The sequence below is a fragment of the Odontesthes bonariensis genome, chromosome 10 (genome assembly GCF_027942865.1).
Source record: "Odontesthes bonariensis isolate fOdoBon6 chromosome 10, fOdoBon6.hap1, whole genome shotgun sequence".
NCBI lineage: Eukaryota > Metazoa > Chordata > Actinopteri > Atheriniformes > Atherinopsidae > Odontesthes > Odontesthes bonariensis.
This window is the reverse complement of record NC_134515.1, coordinates 12,952,300-12,965,842: the sequence shown is the minus strand read 5'-3', so window position 1 is coordinate 12,965,842 and position 13,543 is coordinate 12,952,300. Positions and strand designations below refer to the sequence as shown.

Below are 13,543 nucleotides of genomic sequence, written 5' to 3'. Positions count from 1 at the left end.
GTGAAAAGCTATTGCAGCAGTTGGTGTATGAGCTCAGGTTTACTGAACAGAAAAGTGAAAAAATTAAAGAGTAAAACCAAGCACACTTAACACATCACCACAGAGGGTGTTTGCAGTGAAGGTAATTCTCTCCACTGCTGTTTCTCCTGGGCTCTAACGCGAGCCCAGGCTTCCTTTCCAAACCACATACCATAAATGGCTCTAAATTCGCCGGCCCTCATCTCTCTTCATGTGGTTGGAAACGCTCCACAGGCCGTAAAGCAAACACAGCCACGGAGCTGCTTCTGAGGAATGGGAACGCGGTCACCTCAGGTCAGCTATAGCAACAACTGAGTTTGTGATGAGAGAACGATGCATACATGAACAAGATGAGAATTTTCTTTTTCTTCCAGAAAATATAAAGCAAAGTTGTTATAGTTTCAGTTCTGAATATTTGTACTGAGAGGTGGTGACAAGAAAGCAGCCCCAGTCAAGCCACTGTTAACAGTCTTGTACACTATAGGGCAGAAAAATGAACAGCACCTTACAAGGTAGCTGCCTATATACATATCCAACAGAGCAACATTCTTTTTATTTAGTTGTGTTTTTGGCCTTTTGATGAATGCAGTCAAATATTCACTCTTTCAGTTGAGCTGTTGGATGTTTGGCAGAAAACATACAAAGGGAACAAGTTAAATTATTGAACAAAATATGCACCCTTTTTAACTTTTTCAAAAGAAAATACAGCTTTTCCTTGTCAAGTTTGACTTGTGTGTCAGTTAGTATTTACCTTTATGACACAGTTTCTGCTTCCACTATTGTACATGCTGAACTAGTAGTTTGCACTTTCATTTGTGAACATTAGATTTCATAGGTCAGTGAGTTGGTAAATATTCTTTGCAGATGATAGATCAAATCTGGGGCAAGCCACTAATGAGTACATTTCCTGGAGTTTCTGTGGGTTTTTTTTCCTCTAAAAGTTGAACACACCATGACAATGACCTCACTATTTTGTAGCCGAAAGCCGCAAGTCAGTCAAACACAGCTTTGTGATGATTTTGTTCAAGTTCAAGGCCATTCTGAATAGAATGAAAGGCCAATTCATCCCAGAAAAGTTGCTGTTTTGTAAGAGATGGTGGCTTGTGTCCGACTGACTGAAAGCAAACTGTTTTAGTTTTAGTGCGCGAGGAGGATTCCATGAAGGATGTCAAAATGTTGCTGTTGCTTGAAAAATATTGAAATTCACAAACACAATTCAATCATCACATGCTTCAACTTTAGACCCCTAGTTTTGTCAAATCCCCAGTCTGGATACATCTAAACATGGCAGTTTCAAAGTTCAAAGTCTTTGCTTTAAGAGATTTGACCGGTCAGCTTGTTGTGCATGTTTGAGTTCGTGCTCCTGTGTTTATCCATGTGTTTTTTATGCACTTCCTGTGTATCTGTCCTGTCAGGTTCTTTGTCCTTCTCTGAATAACCTCTGTCTCAGGTCAGACTGAGTGAGGAGGAGCATCCCTCTCTTTGCGTGTCTCACTTCTTTACAAGAGAGTGACAGTTCATGTCAGTGTTTTCCTATTTATCAAGTCACACAAGCGAGGGTGTGTGTGGTTATCGCTCTTTATTTTTTATTTATTTTTCTATTTGTAATCTAGCACATCACAACCACAGCTGGTTTTGATTATTAGAACTAAGTACATGATGGATTGTGATGACGAGTTTACAATTATAGACTAAGGAGGATCCTCTTTTTTTTCTGCTGTTAATAACAGGAACTAATTTGGGGCTGGATAGATTTGATCCAAGTGGAAAATGCTCCGATGTCTTTTTAAACTAAGATGTTATCTTAATTCCTGACAGCTCCAGAGGAGGTAATCCTTTATTATTCATGGTGGAACATGTTGCTGCTTTGAACCTGAAATCAGTATATCAGTGGCGTTCTTGTCTCTGTTTACCTTAAGATTTCTATACTGAAATGCTTGAAATTTTCTCCAACGCCAAGATATTTTAATTCTTGGATTTGTTTTTGTTTTTTTTAACACAATAGATTGATTATTTTTTAGATAATTTGGTAAATGTTAAAACAAAACCTCAAAAGGGTCATGATTTGAATTAGTAACAGCTTGTTGCCCTTTGCGTGCCATGTTTTTTTGCATGTGTCGGTCTCTCTGGTATGTAGGGTTTTTGTGTCATTGTCACCACAGTGCTCTCATTCCACTTTGTCCCATCACTCCAGGAGGACAGTTCAGACCTGAAGTGTCAGCTCCACTTTGCCAAAGAGGAATCGGCCCTGATGTGCAAGAAGCTGACCAAGCTGGTGAAGGACAGCGAAGCCATGAAGGAGGAGCTGGCCAAGTTCAGGTCGCTGTACGGAGATGTCAACGCTTCGCTCACCGTGGAGGAGGTGAGAGGACGATGGGGTGGCTGTTCACCACAGAGCCATTTTACTCCGCAAACAGGGAGTCTGTCAGAATTTATTTAGTCAAAGTCAGATAGAGGTTGAGGAGTAAGTTTGCACTGACAGTAGTGGTGGGAGCAGTATTATCTTCAGGTCTCTGGATTGTGGGAATTAGTCCCAAAACACTGCTCCACCCTGCTGATTGTTTTCTGAAGACACTTGAAGGTAAATCCAAACATTGATGTGATTATCCTTCTTTTTACAGCATTCAGTTACTAATCACCTAAAGTTGAGGGCTATAAAACAGTTTCATGAAGGTTGTTTTGGTCGTCATGGTGTATAAAATACCCCCACCCTTTTGTACTCATAAAAACGTAAGTGGCGCGTATTGTATTCTTTTTTTCTGGCGAAAATGCCTGGGAACACTGCATCTGGGAATTTGCTTTTTTTTTTTTAAACACCAAACTATTGTTTTAAATGAGGTTTCCATGCTCTTCATCAAGCAGAATGCTGGTCATTATTTTCCTACAGTGTTAACACATTAAGTTATGAAAGTTCGAAGCACTTATAAGCACTGAGGTGATGCTAATGGTCTGAAAGCTCCACAGTTCTTTGAAAAAAAAAAAGAGAATTGATATGTGGGAGATGAAAAAATATTTCTCTTCATGTCTTTTTTAATAATCTCTCCCCAGGTTGCTGACTCCCCTCACACCCGTGAGGCTGAGATCAGAGTCCATCTGAAGCTGGTGGAGGAGGAGGCCAACCTGTTGAGTCGACGCATTGTGGAGCTGGAGGTTGAAAACAGGGGCCTCCGAGCCGAAATGGACGACATGAAGGGGCCTCAAGGTAGTTCACCTAATGAGTAAACTATGCCCAATTAATTGTGCAATGAGTAATTCATTTCTCAGAGATGTGAGCTCCTCTGTCTGTGGTCGGTGGAAACAATTTGAGATGAGTAGGTAGCAGGTACCATGAGTCTCACAAATCACATCTTTGTATCGCTCACACATTAGGATTGATGGCCCCCAGTCTAACCGCCGTTTGGCCTCAGATCTGAGCCATTTGTCTGTGAACTCAAACATTTGTCGGCAACTTGAAAGTCAAGCTTGAAATCTTCTACTGAAAACTAGACTTCAGTCGTGCACAAAAACTAATAAACCTACTTTCCAAAATGTTCTGCCCTTCATTTTCTTCATTTTCAAACGTCTTTTGGATAGTTCTAATTCTTTAATACATCTCCAATACAGCTCCCCCTCTTAAATATTTTCATAACCTCTCACTTTGTCTTCGTCCCAGATGGTCCTCAAGAACTTACTGGTGTTGGTGGTGGTATGGGGGTGGGTCTTGGACTCACAGGAGGCGTCATGGTGCTTGGGGGAGGGGCTTCATCTGAAAACGTCATGGAGCTCCAGAGACATCTCCAGTTTGTTGAGGAAGAGGCGGAGCTGCTGAGGAGATCTCTGATCGAGATGGAGGAACAGAACAAACTCCTGATGAACGAAATAAACCGCTATAAATCTGACCTTCCGCCATCAACGTCGGCACTGTCGTCCAATTCATTAATGTCGCTGACGGACGGGCTGCTCAACGACAGCCCTGTCCACTCCATACAGGAAGGGGCGGTGCTTATCAGCACTGACACCCCACCCCATGAGGAGGATCTCCGATTGGCGAGGCTTCAAATTGGAGAACTGAGTGGGAAAGTGAAGAAGCTGCAGTATGAGAACCGTGTGCTCCTATCCAACCTGCAGCGCTGTGATCTGGCCTCCTATCATGGTCTGTCCTCTTCATCCTCCTCCTCCTCATTAAGACTGGCTCTGGAGACAGACGCAGAAGCTGGAGACTCAGCTGAGTGCCTCCCTTCCAGGTAATTTCAAGTTTTTCTTTTATGGATTTGATTGCAAAACTATAGATCTGCTGTAGTGTAGATCCACTATAGTAGTACTGTAGTTACTTGTGGTAGCATTGGCAGTAAATATATTATACAGAGCCATCTAGTTCACATCTAAGCATATACAGCCAAGACCAAGGTGTTGATTTCTAACTGCAGAAATGAATTTGTTATTTACATTATGACACTTTTTCAGCTTTAGTTGTGTTTTATAACAGCGGCTGTTTTAGACTATTCATTATTATTATGTTATTATTCAGTATTTTACATATTTGTTTTAATCTCTGCTCCATTTAAAGTAACAGTCAAGAATTTGGCAACACACATACACCCACACATAGTTGTGGGAATTGACACCACTGTAATAAAAACAAATCTCGGTGCGAGCGCCGCAAATGTACAGCCATCCACAAAATTATTTTTTTTTCATGCTAAAGATTCAATATAGGTGCCATCAAAAGCTCACAAAAATGTCAAGCAAAACGTAAAGCAAAACGGTGTTATGCGGGGCTTGAAACCAAAGTTGTGACTGTGTGGTACCTCAGCCCCCTGACACTCTAGGCCAGTTTCAGGCCTGGGAAGGCACATTACAAAAGTCAATGTACTTTAAAACAACATTAAAGAAGTCTGTGAACCGTAAAACTACGTGCTTTTTATTGTTTTGAAGATATGTCATGTTTCCACATATGCCTGTAGCTCATTTACTTGTTTATGCCTCTACTGGGCTATCAAAGAATCCAGTTTATTTTCCATAGATGTTACATCTGACATTACAGTTAACTTTCAATGAACATCTGATGAAAAATCGTCATCATACTCTCATGTGATATCCAGACCAAGGCCAGCGTTATGCTTGCTTGTTGACATGAACAGACAGCTGCAGACGCCAGTCATCAGGATTGTGTTATGGTGCTTTCTTTCTTTCAAAGCATCCAAACAGAAGATCTGCACACAGTGACTTCTTTTGTAGAACTTTAGGTCTGTTTAAGTACGATCACAGATAAATTGTACACCTGTCACCTGACCTCTCTTTATAAATTGAGTGTCCACTGGCTTTCCAGCTCATGCACAGATGCTGTGTTTTTTTGAGCAAAAGTTTGATGTTGGTATGTCCGTGTGTAAGAATCTTTGATGTTTACTTGATGTCAACCAATCTATTATAAAAGGGACATAATCCTAATCAGCTGTCAACACAAAGCACAGCCATGCACTATACCCAAAAATACGGGTATATTTAAAAAACAATCATGATGATGGAAATAAGAAGGGAAGAATTTAAACTGTGAGAGTTATCTGTACCAAATTTTATGGCTATCTCATGGTAGTTAAGATATTTTAGTCAAACCACAAATCACCTCATGTTTTCATAGGATGAGGATCACCAGTGTTGCTAGGTTTTATCCAATTTCAACAAAAATTCCCATGCTTTCTTATTCAGAATGATTTCTGTCAAGTGATTTTGTGATTGCGTAAAATTCTTTCCTCCAACTGTGCTCAAGCGCATAAACCTGCTTTGACGGTTCAAATTATTATTATTGCCTATCAGCATTGAACTACATTGAGACTGAAAGGTAGTTCTGACCAAACTGTCTTCAGTCAGTCGTTCTGTGCAATGGGAGTCTCTGTTGTTATAGAAATGCCGATGTGGTGAAGAACGATGTCAAAATCTCCACAAACAACAGTCATCATTGGTAGTTGGTCTCTAAAGAGGTCTCTCTGTTTTTCCGTCAGCTCGCCCCAACGGAAGGAGCCAGTAGGGGAAAATGACGCTCTTGAGATCGATGAACAGAAAAAGAGGATTGAGGACAATGCTGACGCAACAACTTCACTCCCTGGGTGCCTGAGGCAGAAGGACCATGATGCCTTGTTTGCCATGAGGGACCAGGCTCGCTTGGTTTCCACGGCGATACAGCTCCTGACCTCCCCTGAGTCTAACTGCCTCACCTCCTCCCCTTCCATTTATCACAAGGTCTGCACCAATGAGGCAGCAGAGCCGTGTGACCTGGAGAAACCTCAGCCTCACAGTCAGGTAACCGTCCTCTGTTGGGCTTTTTCCTGCCCGAAACTGTCAGATGAAACTGTCTAACTTTAGACTGGATATTTTCCCTGTGACACTTTTTAAGCTTTACATCAATTAATCAAATTGTTGAGATATTGCATCATAGCTTCACTGATTTTGCTGTATCTGTATCTTTCTCTGATTGTTCAGCCATCTGCAGAAGCAGAAGCAGCAGCAGCGTATCATTTATCAAATCTAGCTGTTCCCCCATACTTCCAAAAAAGATTAATAAATTTGCGGATAAATGAATTTTTTCTGATCCCCAGATTTCAGAGCTGTCTGATGTGGCAGACCGCCCTCTGGTTGGTGCTCTGACCAGCAGGCTTCAGGCCCTGCACACCCAGCTGCAGGCGTTTGTTGAGCAGGTAGACAGCCTTAGTAAACCCCAGTCAGGCGGAAGGGATGCTCAGGGGGAAGGATCGTCCTCTCCGGCCTCACCCTGCACCTCTGTGCCGTGCTCTGGAGATAGCCAGAATCCAGAGAACAGAACAGAGGAGAAGGTACAAGACAAGAAGCACAGTCCTCTTCCTCACTCCTTTTCACTCTTTCTCTTTCATTTATTATCATATTTTGAAGACTGTTTTGGGTTTTCCTTTCTAGTTTATTTCTCTTTTGTTCTCAGTTTTTGTTTTTGTGCCTAAACATTTGTTTGGCTAACCAGCACTGTCAACCCCATTCCAACATGCTGCTTGGTTTATCCACACAGTGAGGAATGAATTCACATTGCATGTTCAAATCTGACTCACTGCCAGCAACATCCACACCATAACATCTTATTCCACGTTAATTTGAAATGATTACAGCTGCTGAATCAAGTCAAAAACACACTAATTCTAAATTGTGAAATGCAGTGCTCCTTTGCTGCATGGATACATCAGATGAAGTCAGATTTGAGCTGCCAGTGTATAGCCCATGTCCTCTGCATGCTATTAAATTGCCTCCTAACCTGTATTTAGATGCTGCTCTGGGCCTCAAATGGAGAAATTTGCATGGACGTATTGATGTTATAAGATACTGTTTATTTGTAACATTTCCACACATAGCATTTCTGCCAATACATGTTACTATTCAGAGTTGTATTAGACTGAACTCAGTTTGGCGTGAAATATCCTAGCTGGAGAGTTTTCATGTGATTGAAACTATATGAAACTATAACATCATGACATTAGCTGACTCTAAATAGTAATAGTTTTAATTACATTCAATCATTTCTTTGTACAGTAATGAAATTCGGACTCAGATTAAAAACAGATGTTGGTGTTGTCCATCTTTATTTTAGCTGCTCTTTCGTCAGTCCAAATACGAAATGTGTTTTTTGCCACTAAAGCTAAAAATTTGATGTCTATAAACAGAATTCAATTAGTGTGAGTCATTGAAATATGAAGGGATGAAAAGTGATGTGAATGTCCCACAGATGAAGATTGAGAGAGCTGTCCGAAAAGATTTGGTAAAGCAGCAGACGAGCTGGTGGGCTTGCTCTAAAAGGACTTCCAGTCATGCTTCACGAATCGCATTTTCCATTTAAAATGCTCCACTTGGGAGTTTATGGGTTGCCGCAGATTGTCAGTGACTTATGATTTACTGTACTCTGAAAATCTATTTTCAACCATATGATAGTTGATATGAAATTCAATATAACATTCACAAAGTTATAAAAGCACCACTGACTCAGCAACGGCTTCAGCTGGCTTATCTTTCTGTAGTCCTGGAAATTGCCCATTTCTAAATATAAAAAAAACTAGAGAATCCATCATAATTTCTTTAGAAAAGACAGAAAAATTGATTCATCCCCACACCAGAAATTTGCATTAATTTAGGCTTAAAACGAAGACCTTTGGAATTTGATGTATTCCCTTTACAACAAGAGAAACTTGTTTTTCTATTGTGATCTAATCTGGTTTGCCTGTTTGAAGGAAGCTGTGATGAAATTCTAGATATTTTTAAGTGACACCAGGAAAGTGTAATGTTTAAACTCCATTAGAGGCCAATTCCAACACCCCTCCTATCTCTCCTCCCCTTTCCTTGCATCTCTTGTCCTCTCTACCTTCCCTCTATCTTTCTGCATGGGCACCATAACCAATCGATTTCTGCACTTGACTTTCCCCTTTCCCACCTCTCAAACCTCCTTTTCCCCACTCTTCACCTTCATCATGTCGTTAACCACCGTGCTTTCCTCGCACATCTCACTTCCCTTTATACTTCCCTTGTTCCCATTCTTTCTTTTCCTTTTCTTGCCCCTTCGCGCTGACCTTTCATCCTAACCGCCTTACTCCTTCTCTTCCCATTCCTTCCCTTCTTCCTTATCTTCTTCTCTGTTCCCTTCTCTATCTCCCACTGCTGTTTTATGCCTTCGATCTCCGTTCTTTGCACTCTTCTATGTCCGTTTCCATTTCTGCTCCTCGCCCTTCAGCCGTTCATTCTACCCTACATCATCCTATTCTTTCTTTTCTCCTCTCTCTCATTTTCCTCCCTGACCAAGCTCTTCTTCCTCTACATTCTTTTCTTTGTCATGTGAGGCCCATAAGTCATTTTTTCTTTTGGTTTATTTCTTTTTCATGTTTTCTTAATGTTGTCACACGGATGGACGCCATTTTGGTTGTATTGTTTTTCTTATTGTTGTGTTCGTCTGTCCTGTTTTGTATCGTTTCCTCAATTTTTGTTTTTGTCCCACAATGTCTCCTCTCCCATCTCTACCTCTCTCTATGATTTTTTTGTGTATTTGTTTTTTTTTTCTTCATTAACTTGCCCATGCATGCATGCAGCAGCCTGATTATAGGGACCAATCAGAGCCAGAGGTAAAAGATGAAACTGAGGAGAACAGCCAATCCATCAGCAACGAGATGCAAAATCAGGAAACCAGCCAAATGGAACAGGAAGAGAAGAAAACAGATTGTGGAACGGTAAGCTCAATCATTTACGTCACGACAAGCACAAACTTAAATTTGAGACCAGATTTTTCTCAGCCTCAGCTATCTCATGGCTGACAGCCAACACAACCTTTTTTTTAAGAGCCTCATGACAGTATTTTGATGCCAACATTTTCACTTGCATACACACATGCGGGTCATATCTACTCCTTTTACAGTCTGCCCATAATGATGAACTTCCTACAGAAATAATACATGTTCAGTCGGCTTTAACTGACAAATAACTGCATGTATGTATGATTACTTGCATGTCATTATAATTTGCTTATCTAAAAAAATGGTAGTTTAGCACCATGAACAGCAATTTATGTGTCTCTGATGCTGAATCTTCACAATTCCTATAAGGTGTGAAGCACAAATCCCTTTTCTATGCATTTATGGTTATCAATAATGGTTTATTGCTTACATCTAAAAGAATAGAATTAGTTTTAATGTCTTATTTCTGTGGTTTCCCTGTGTTGAAAAGTTAAATTGGATGAATTTTAACTCTAAATCTTTGTGGCTTTTTTGAATGATGGGGTCAAAACCCATATTTCCTGCTGCTGCAGTCACATATAAAGGGGTCATTGCTCATGTTTTGGAGATCATGTTTATTACCCTCTTAGAGAGCGCGATGGGAACTGAGTCTCATCCATCTTTAAAGACGCACTCATAGATGTATGAGCACGTGCGTGGACAGCCACAGCTGCCTTATAGCTGGAAGCTACTGGTGCGATACAGTGGTGGCGGACTCGAGCCACACAATGTTGCAAACAAAAACAAACAGTGACTTCACTGTCAGCTGTGGAACTGACAGGAAGAAAGGACCATTGTTTGCTTGACCTTTTGCTGGTCTGTCTCCATGGCAACCAGAGCAGTGTTTGTTTGCATCTTTATCCACGATTATGAGAGTGAATGGGACGACGAGACTAAAATAGAAAGATAGAAAGAGATAAATGAAAGGCAGATATTATAGAGTAGAGCCGTGACATGGAAAAACCCACTCTAAGAGTTCTCATCCTCCCAGAATTTAGTACTCAGACTGTTTATGTCAGTTATCTTTTTCTGTATTAAATGTTCATTTTTATTGCAACTCAACCAATTCTGACATAATCTGTTCTAGACCTAAACAAAGTTTAGCTTAGTTTAGCCTAGCTTAGCTAAAAGACTGTATGTGGACCACAGCGACCAACCTTGGATGGGATCATGATATGGTGTTACATTTTCTATTTTTTTCAGTGATTAAAGAAGATATTTTAAATGATCAAATTAGAGGTGTTGGCTGGTGTATTTTTGAGCTTTGAAATAAGCAAAATCTTTTAGCTCATTTATTTACTGAACACATGAACATGGAATAGATTTTCTAATCTAACTGCTAACTGCCTAAAATAAACCTGACATGACAATTTAGCCTGATCTCAAAACCTCTTTCATTCTAATCTTCTTTTTCAAGAAAGTCAAATGCTGACCGTGTATGAATAAAACAATAGAAAAACCTCCTAGTGTTTTTTCACATTTTCCAAGAGCATCATCCACTCTCTCGCAGCAGAGTCATTTTAGAACAAAGGTCAGAGTAGTTTTTCTGGCTGACAGTGGAGAATTTTAGCCGTGGGGTGGTGCTCTCAGTGGAGGGTGATGAAGGGCAGAGGCTGAGCCCAGTGGAGGATAAAAAGGGACATTAATGGTACATTGGTAGGTCGATGGATCGCACTCACTCAGCTGCCAAATGAGCCATGCGAGAGTGGGTGCTGTTCGTGTGGACCTGCAGTCATGTGCCACAGCTGAAATGGGATTTATAGGGTGCTTTAGCGCCAAACTATTTTCCCACAGATATACGTTTCTTCCTTTATCATTTCCTTCTACATTTCTTCCCTTACACCTTGTCCTTTCATTACCGTTTCATTCTTATACTTCTTCATCCTCTTCCATTTTTAAATCGCTGACCCTCCACTTTGTTTCCCACCTAAGAAAATTTCCTTTCTACTACTTGTCATTCTTTTTCTTTTGCAATTTCTGTTTATTTCTCTATCCCATTCCTTCCTAACATTTTCTCCTTTTTCTTCATTCTCTCATCCAATTCATCCAGTCCGATGACTTCCGGGACCAGCTGTCTGAAGCAGAACAGTTGGTTCGAGGAACTCAGGAGGAGCTTGAGAAAGAGAAACAAGATTACAGCGATATTGCTCTCAAACTCTCACAGGTCAGTTTGCCTCATAAATAAAAACACAGTCAGACTGAGTTTGTGCAGAAAACCTCTTTATAGTGTTGAGTTTACATGGCTGAGGACATTTAATCTTGTTTACTTTTCTGGAGCAGCTCAATCTTTTTAGATATGTCTTAAATAATGCTTTTAAACTGACGTTTTCCAACCTTTTACACTGCAGTTGAGTTCTGAGTAAGGTAATAATCCTTAAACATAAATATAAGGGGAAATGGATTTGATGAATAAACTTACATTAGAAAATAAATGCTTCGTAATTGAACTTTGTTTTTTGGCCCTGAATATTTCCTGAATGCCTTTTTCTTTTTTACCCCGCCTTAGCTCCAGGAGGAGCACCAGAAAGCCCTGCTCCGCCGGGACTTTCAGCTGCAGAGTCTGGGCCTCCATGCTCGGCTTCAGCAGAAGTTGTGGAGTCAGGAGAGGAATCTTCTGGTCCAAGAATCCCAGCACCTCAAACAGGCCCTGTTACTGCTCAGTCTCAAACTTCGCTGCTTCCTCAAACAGTGGAGATTGGGTTGTAAAAAGGACACGGAGTGGAAAGATGTCTTAGAGGTACGAGGCTGTTGGTTTAAAAAAAATTGGTATAGAAAATGAATTTTTTTTTTACCAGAAACGTTTATTTGTTATGCATCCAGGCCACGGATCCCAAATCACAGCTTAATGTTTGTGCTCTACTTTTGGCTTAAGTAATGCTTTAAAAAGAATGATGAAATATGTATATTTGTTATTTAATCTGCAAAAGGATATCAAGAAAAAATTAAGACATAATGTCTAAAATAGTTTCTTAATATACCATTTACATAGATTTATTTTGTGTAATCCAATACTTGTTAAATCTTATGCGCTCATTTAGATTTCAAAAGAATGGTGACAGGTGACGCTTCACTGTGATTGGTTCTTTAGATAAACAGCCTGAAGGACCTGTACCTGCTGTTGGAGGAGGAGAACCTGCCGAGCCCCACTCACCAGGCAGATAAGAGAGGTTCTGCAGACGAACAGCCACTCAGCCCAACTATAAAGGTACAGAGTGACACATGTGCACACATGCAACCTTGACTTCAGAGCACCTTACATGTAAAATGGCTTTAAATACATTTCCTGAAGACTATTTTTGTAACCTTTGCCCTAACCTGAAAATGTGTCTTTACCATGTACCCATAAAGAAAACAAGTCCCCATAATGTGATTATGTAAACTGATTTAGGTCCCACACAACATAAGTAATACCTTAACCGCGCACAAAGATGCACTTATAGTCTGGTAATGGATTACTTGTGTTTCCCTGTAGTCTAGTGCTGTGAGCAGCACTTTGGCAGACCTGAGGGTTGCATTGCAGGATCTCAGTGGAGAGCTGCGACAAGAGAGACAAGGTTCCCAGGAGCTCACTCAGCAGTTTGCAAAGGCCAAGGCATCATGGGAAGTGGAGAGGACTGAGCTGAAGAGCCTCATAACACAGGTAAGGAGGATGAACTACTGGTGTCAGGGTTTTTATAACTTAGCAAAAACGTTGTGTCAGAGTATCCTGACCCTTTTAGTTTTATTTCTTTGATTAGTTTGAAGAAGAAAAAGAAATGGAGTGGGAATACTTGGTAATAAATCAGCCATCACTTCACTACAGAAAAGTTACGGCAACTTCTGACAAGTTAAAATGCAAAAGCAATGTTCGTATCCAGGTGACTTGTTTGCTAGCCTTGTAACTAGGCAGATATATAACCCCAGGAGCCAGATGTATAAGTTATGAATATGCACATGTGTGCGCCATTTCTCACACATAAAGAGTTCATTAAAACTGTTGGTGTCTCACACTTGTTTCAGACTTTTTCGATGCTTGTCAGGTGTCGGGTGAAATGAGAGCTAAGAGGAGACAGACTTTAACATGAAACTAAATTGGCAATTTCACAGAGCCTGAATTTTTGTAATTATCATTATCATTATCATATTCTGTTCTTTACACACAGCTATATTAAGGAAAAACAACAAGCAATTCACAACTCACAAACTGTGTGAATTAAATTGAGTTGGTGCCAGATTGGACTTGAGTTCTCTGTGCTCATCATGCTTTTATTATCAATCATCATACATGATTGCAGCCC

General features: G+C 40.4%; 1 protein-coding gene across 3 annotated transcripts in view; it reads left to right on the top strand.

Moving 5' to 3' along the window:
* mtcl2 (microtubule crosslinking factor 2) overlaps positions 1-13,543 on the top strand; it is an 88,120-nt gene that overhangs the window by 57,994 nt on the left and 16,583 nt on the right. For 2 of the 3 annotated variants that reach the window (XM_075476311.1, XM_075476309.1), the window contains exons 6-15: positions 2,213-2,380; positions 3,067-3,220; positions 3,671-4,241; positions 5,997-6,294; positions 6,591-6,824; positions 9,087-9,224; positions 11,317-11,430; positions 11,773-12,003; positions 12,355-12,471; positions 12,739-12,906. In XM_075476311.1, coding sequence (XP_075332426.1) covers positions 2,213-2,380; positions 3,067-3,220; positions 3,671-4,241; positions 5,997-6,294; positions 6,591-6,824; positions 9,087-9,224; positions 11,317-11,430; positions 11,773-12,003; positions 12,355-12,471; positions 12,739-12,906 — 2,193 coding nt within the window. The remainder of the gene's footprint in view (positions 1-2,212; positions 2,381-3,066; positions 3,221-3,670; positions 4,242-5,996; positions 6,295-6,590; positions 6,825-9,086; positions 9,225-11,316; positions 11,431-11,772; positions 12,004-12,354; positions 12,472-12,738; positions 12,907-13,543) is intronic. The other variant, XM_075476310.1, reaches the window with a different exon arrangement.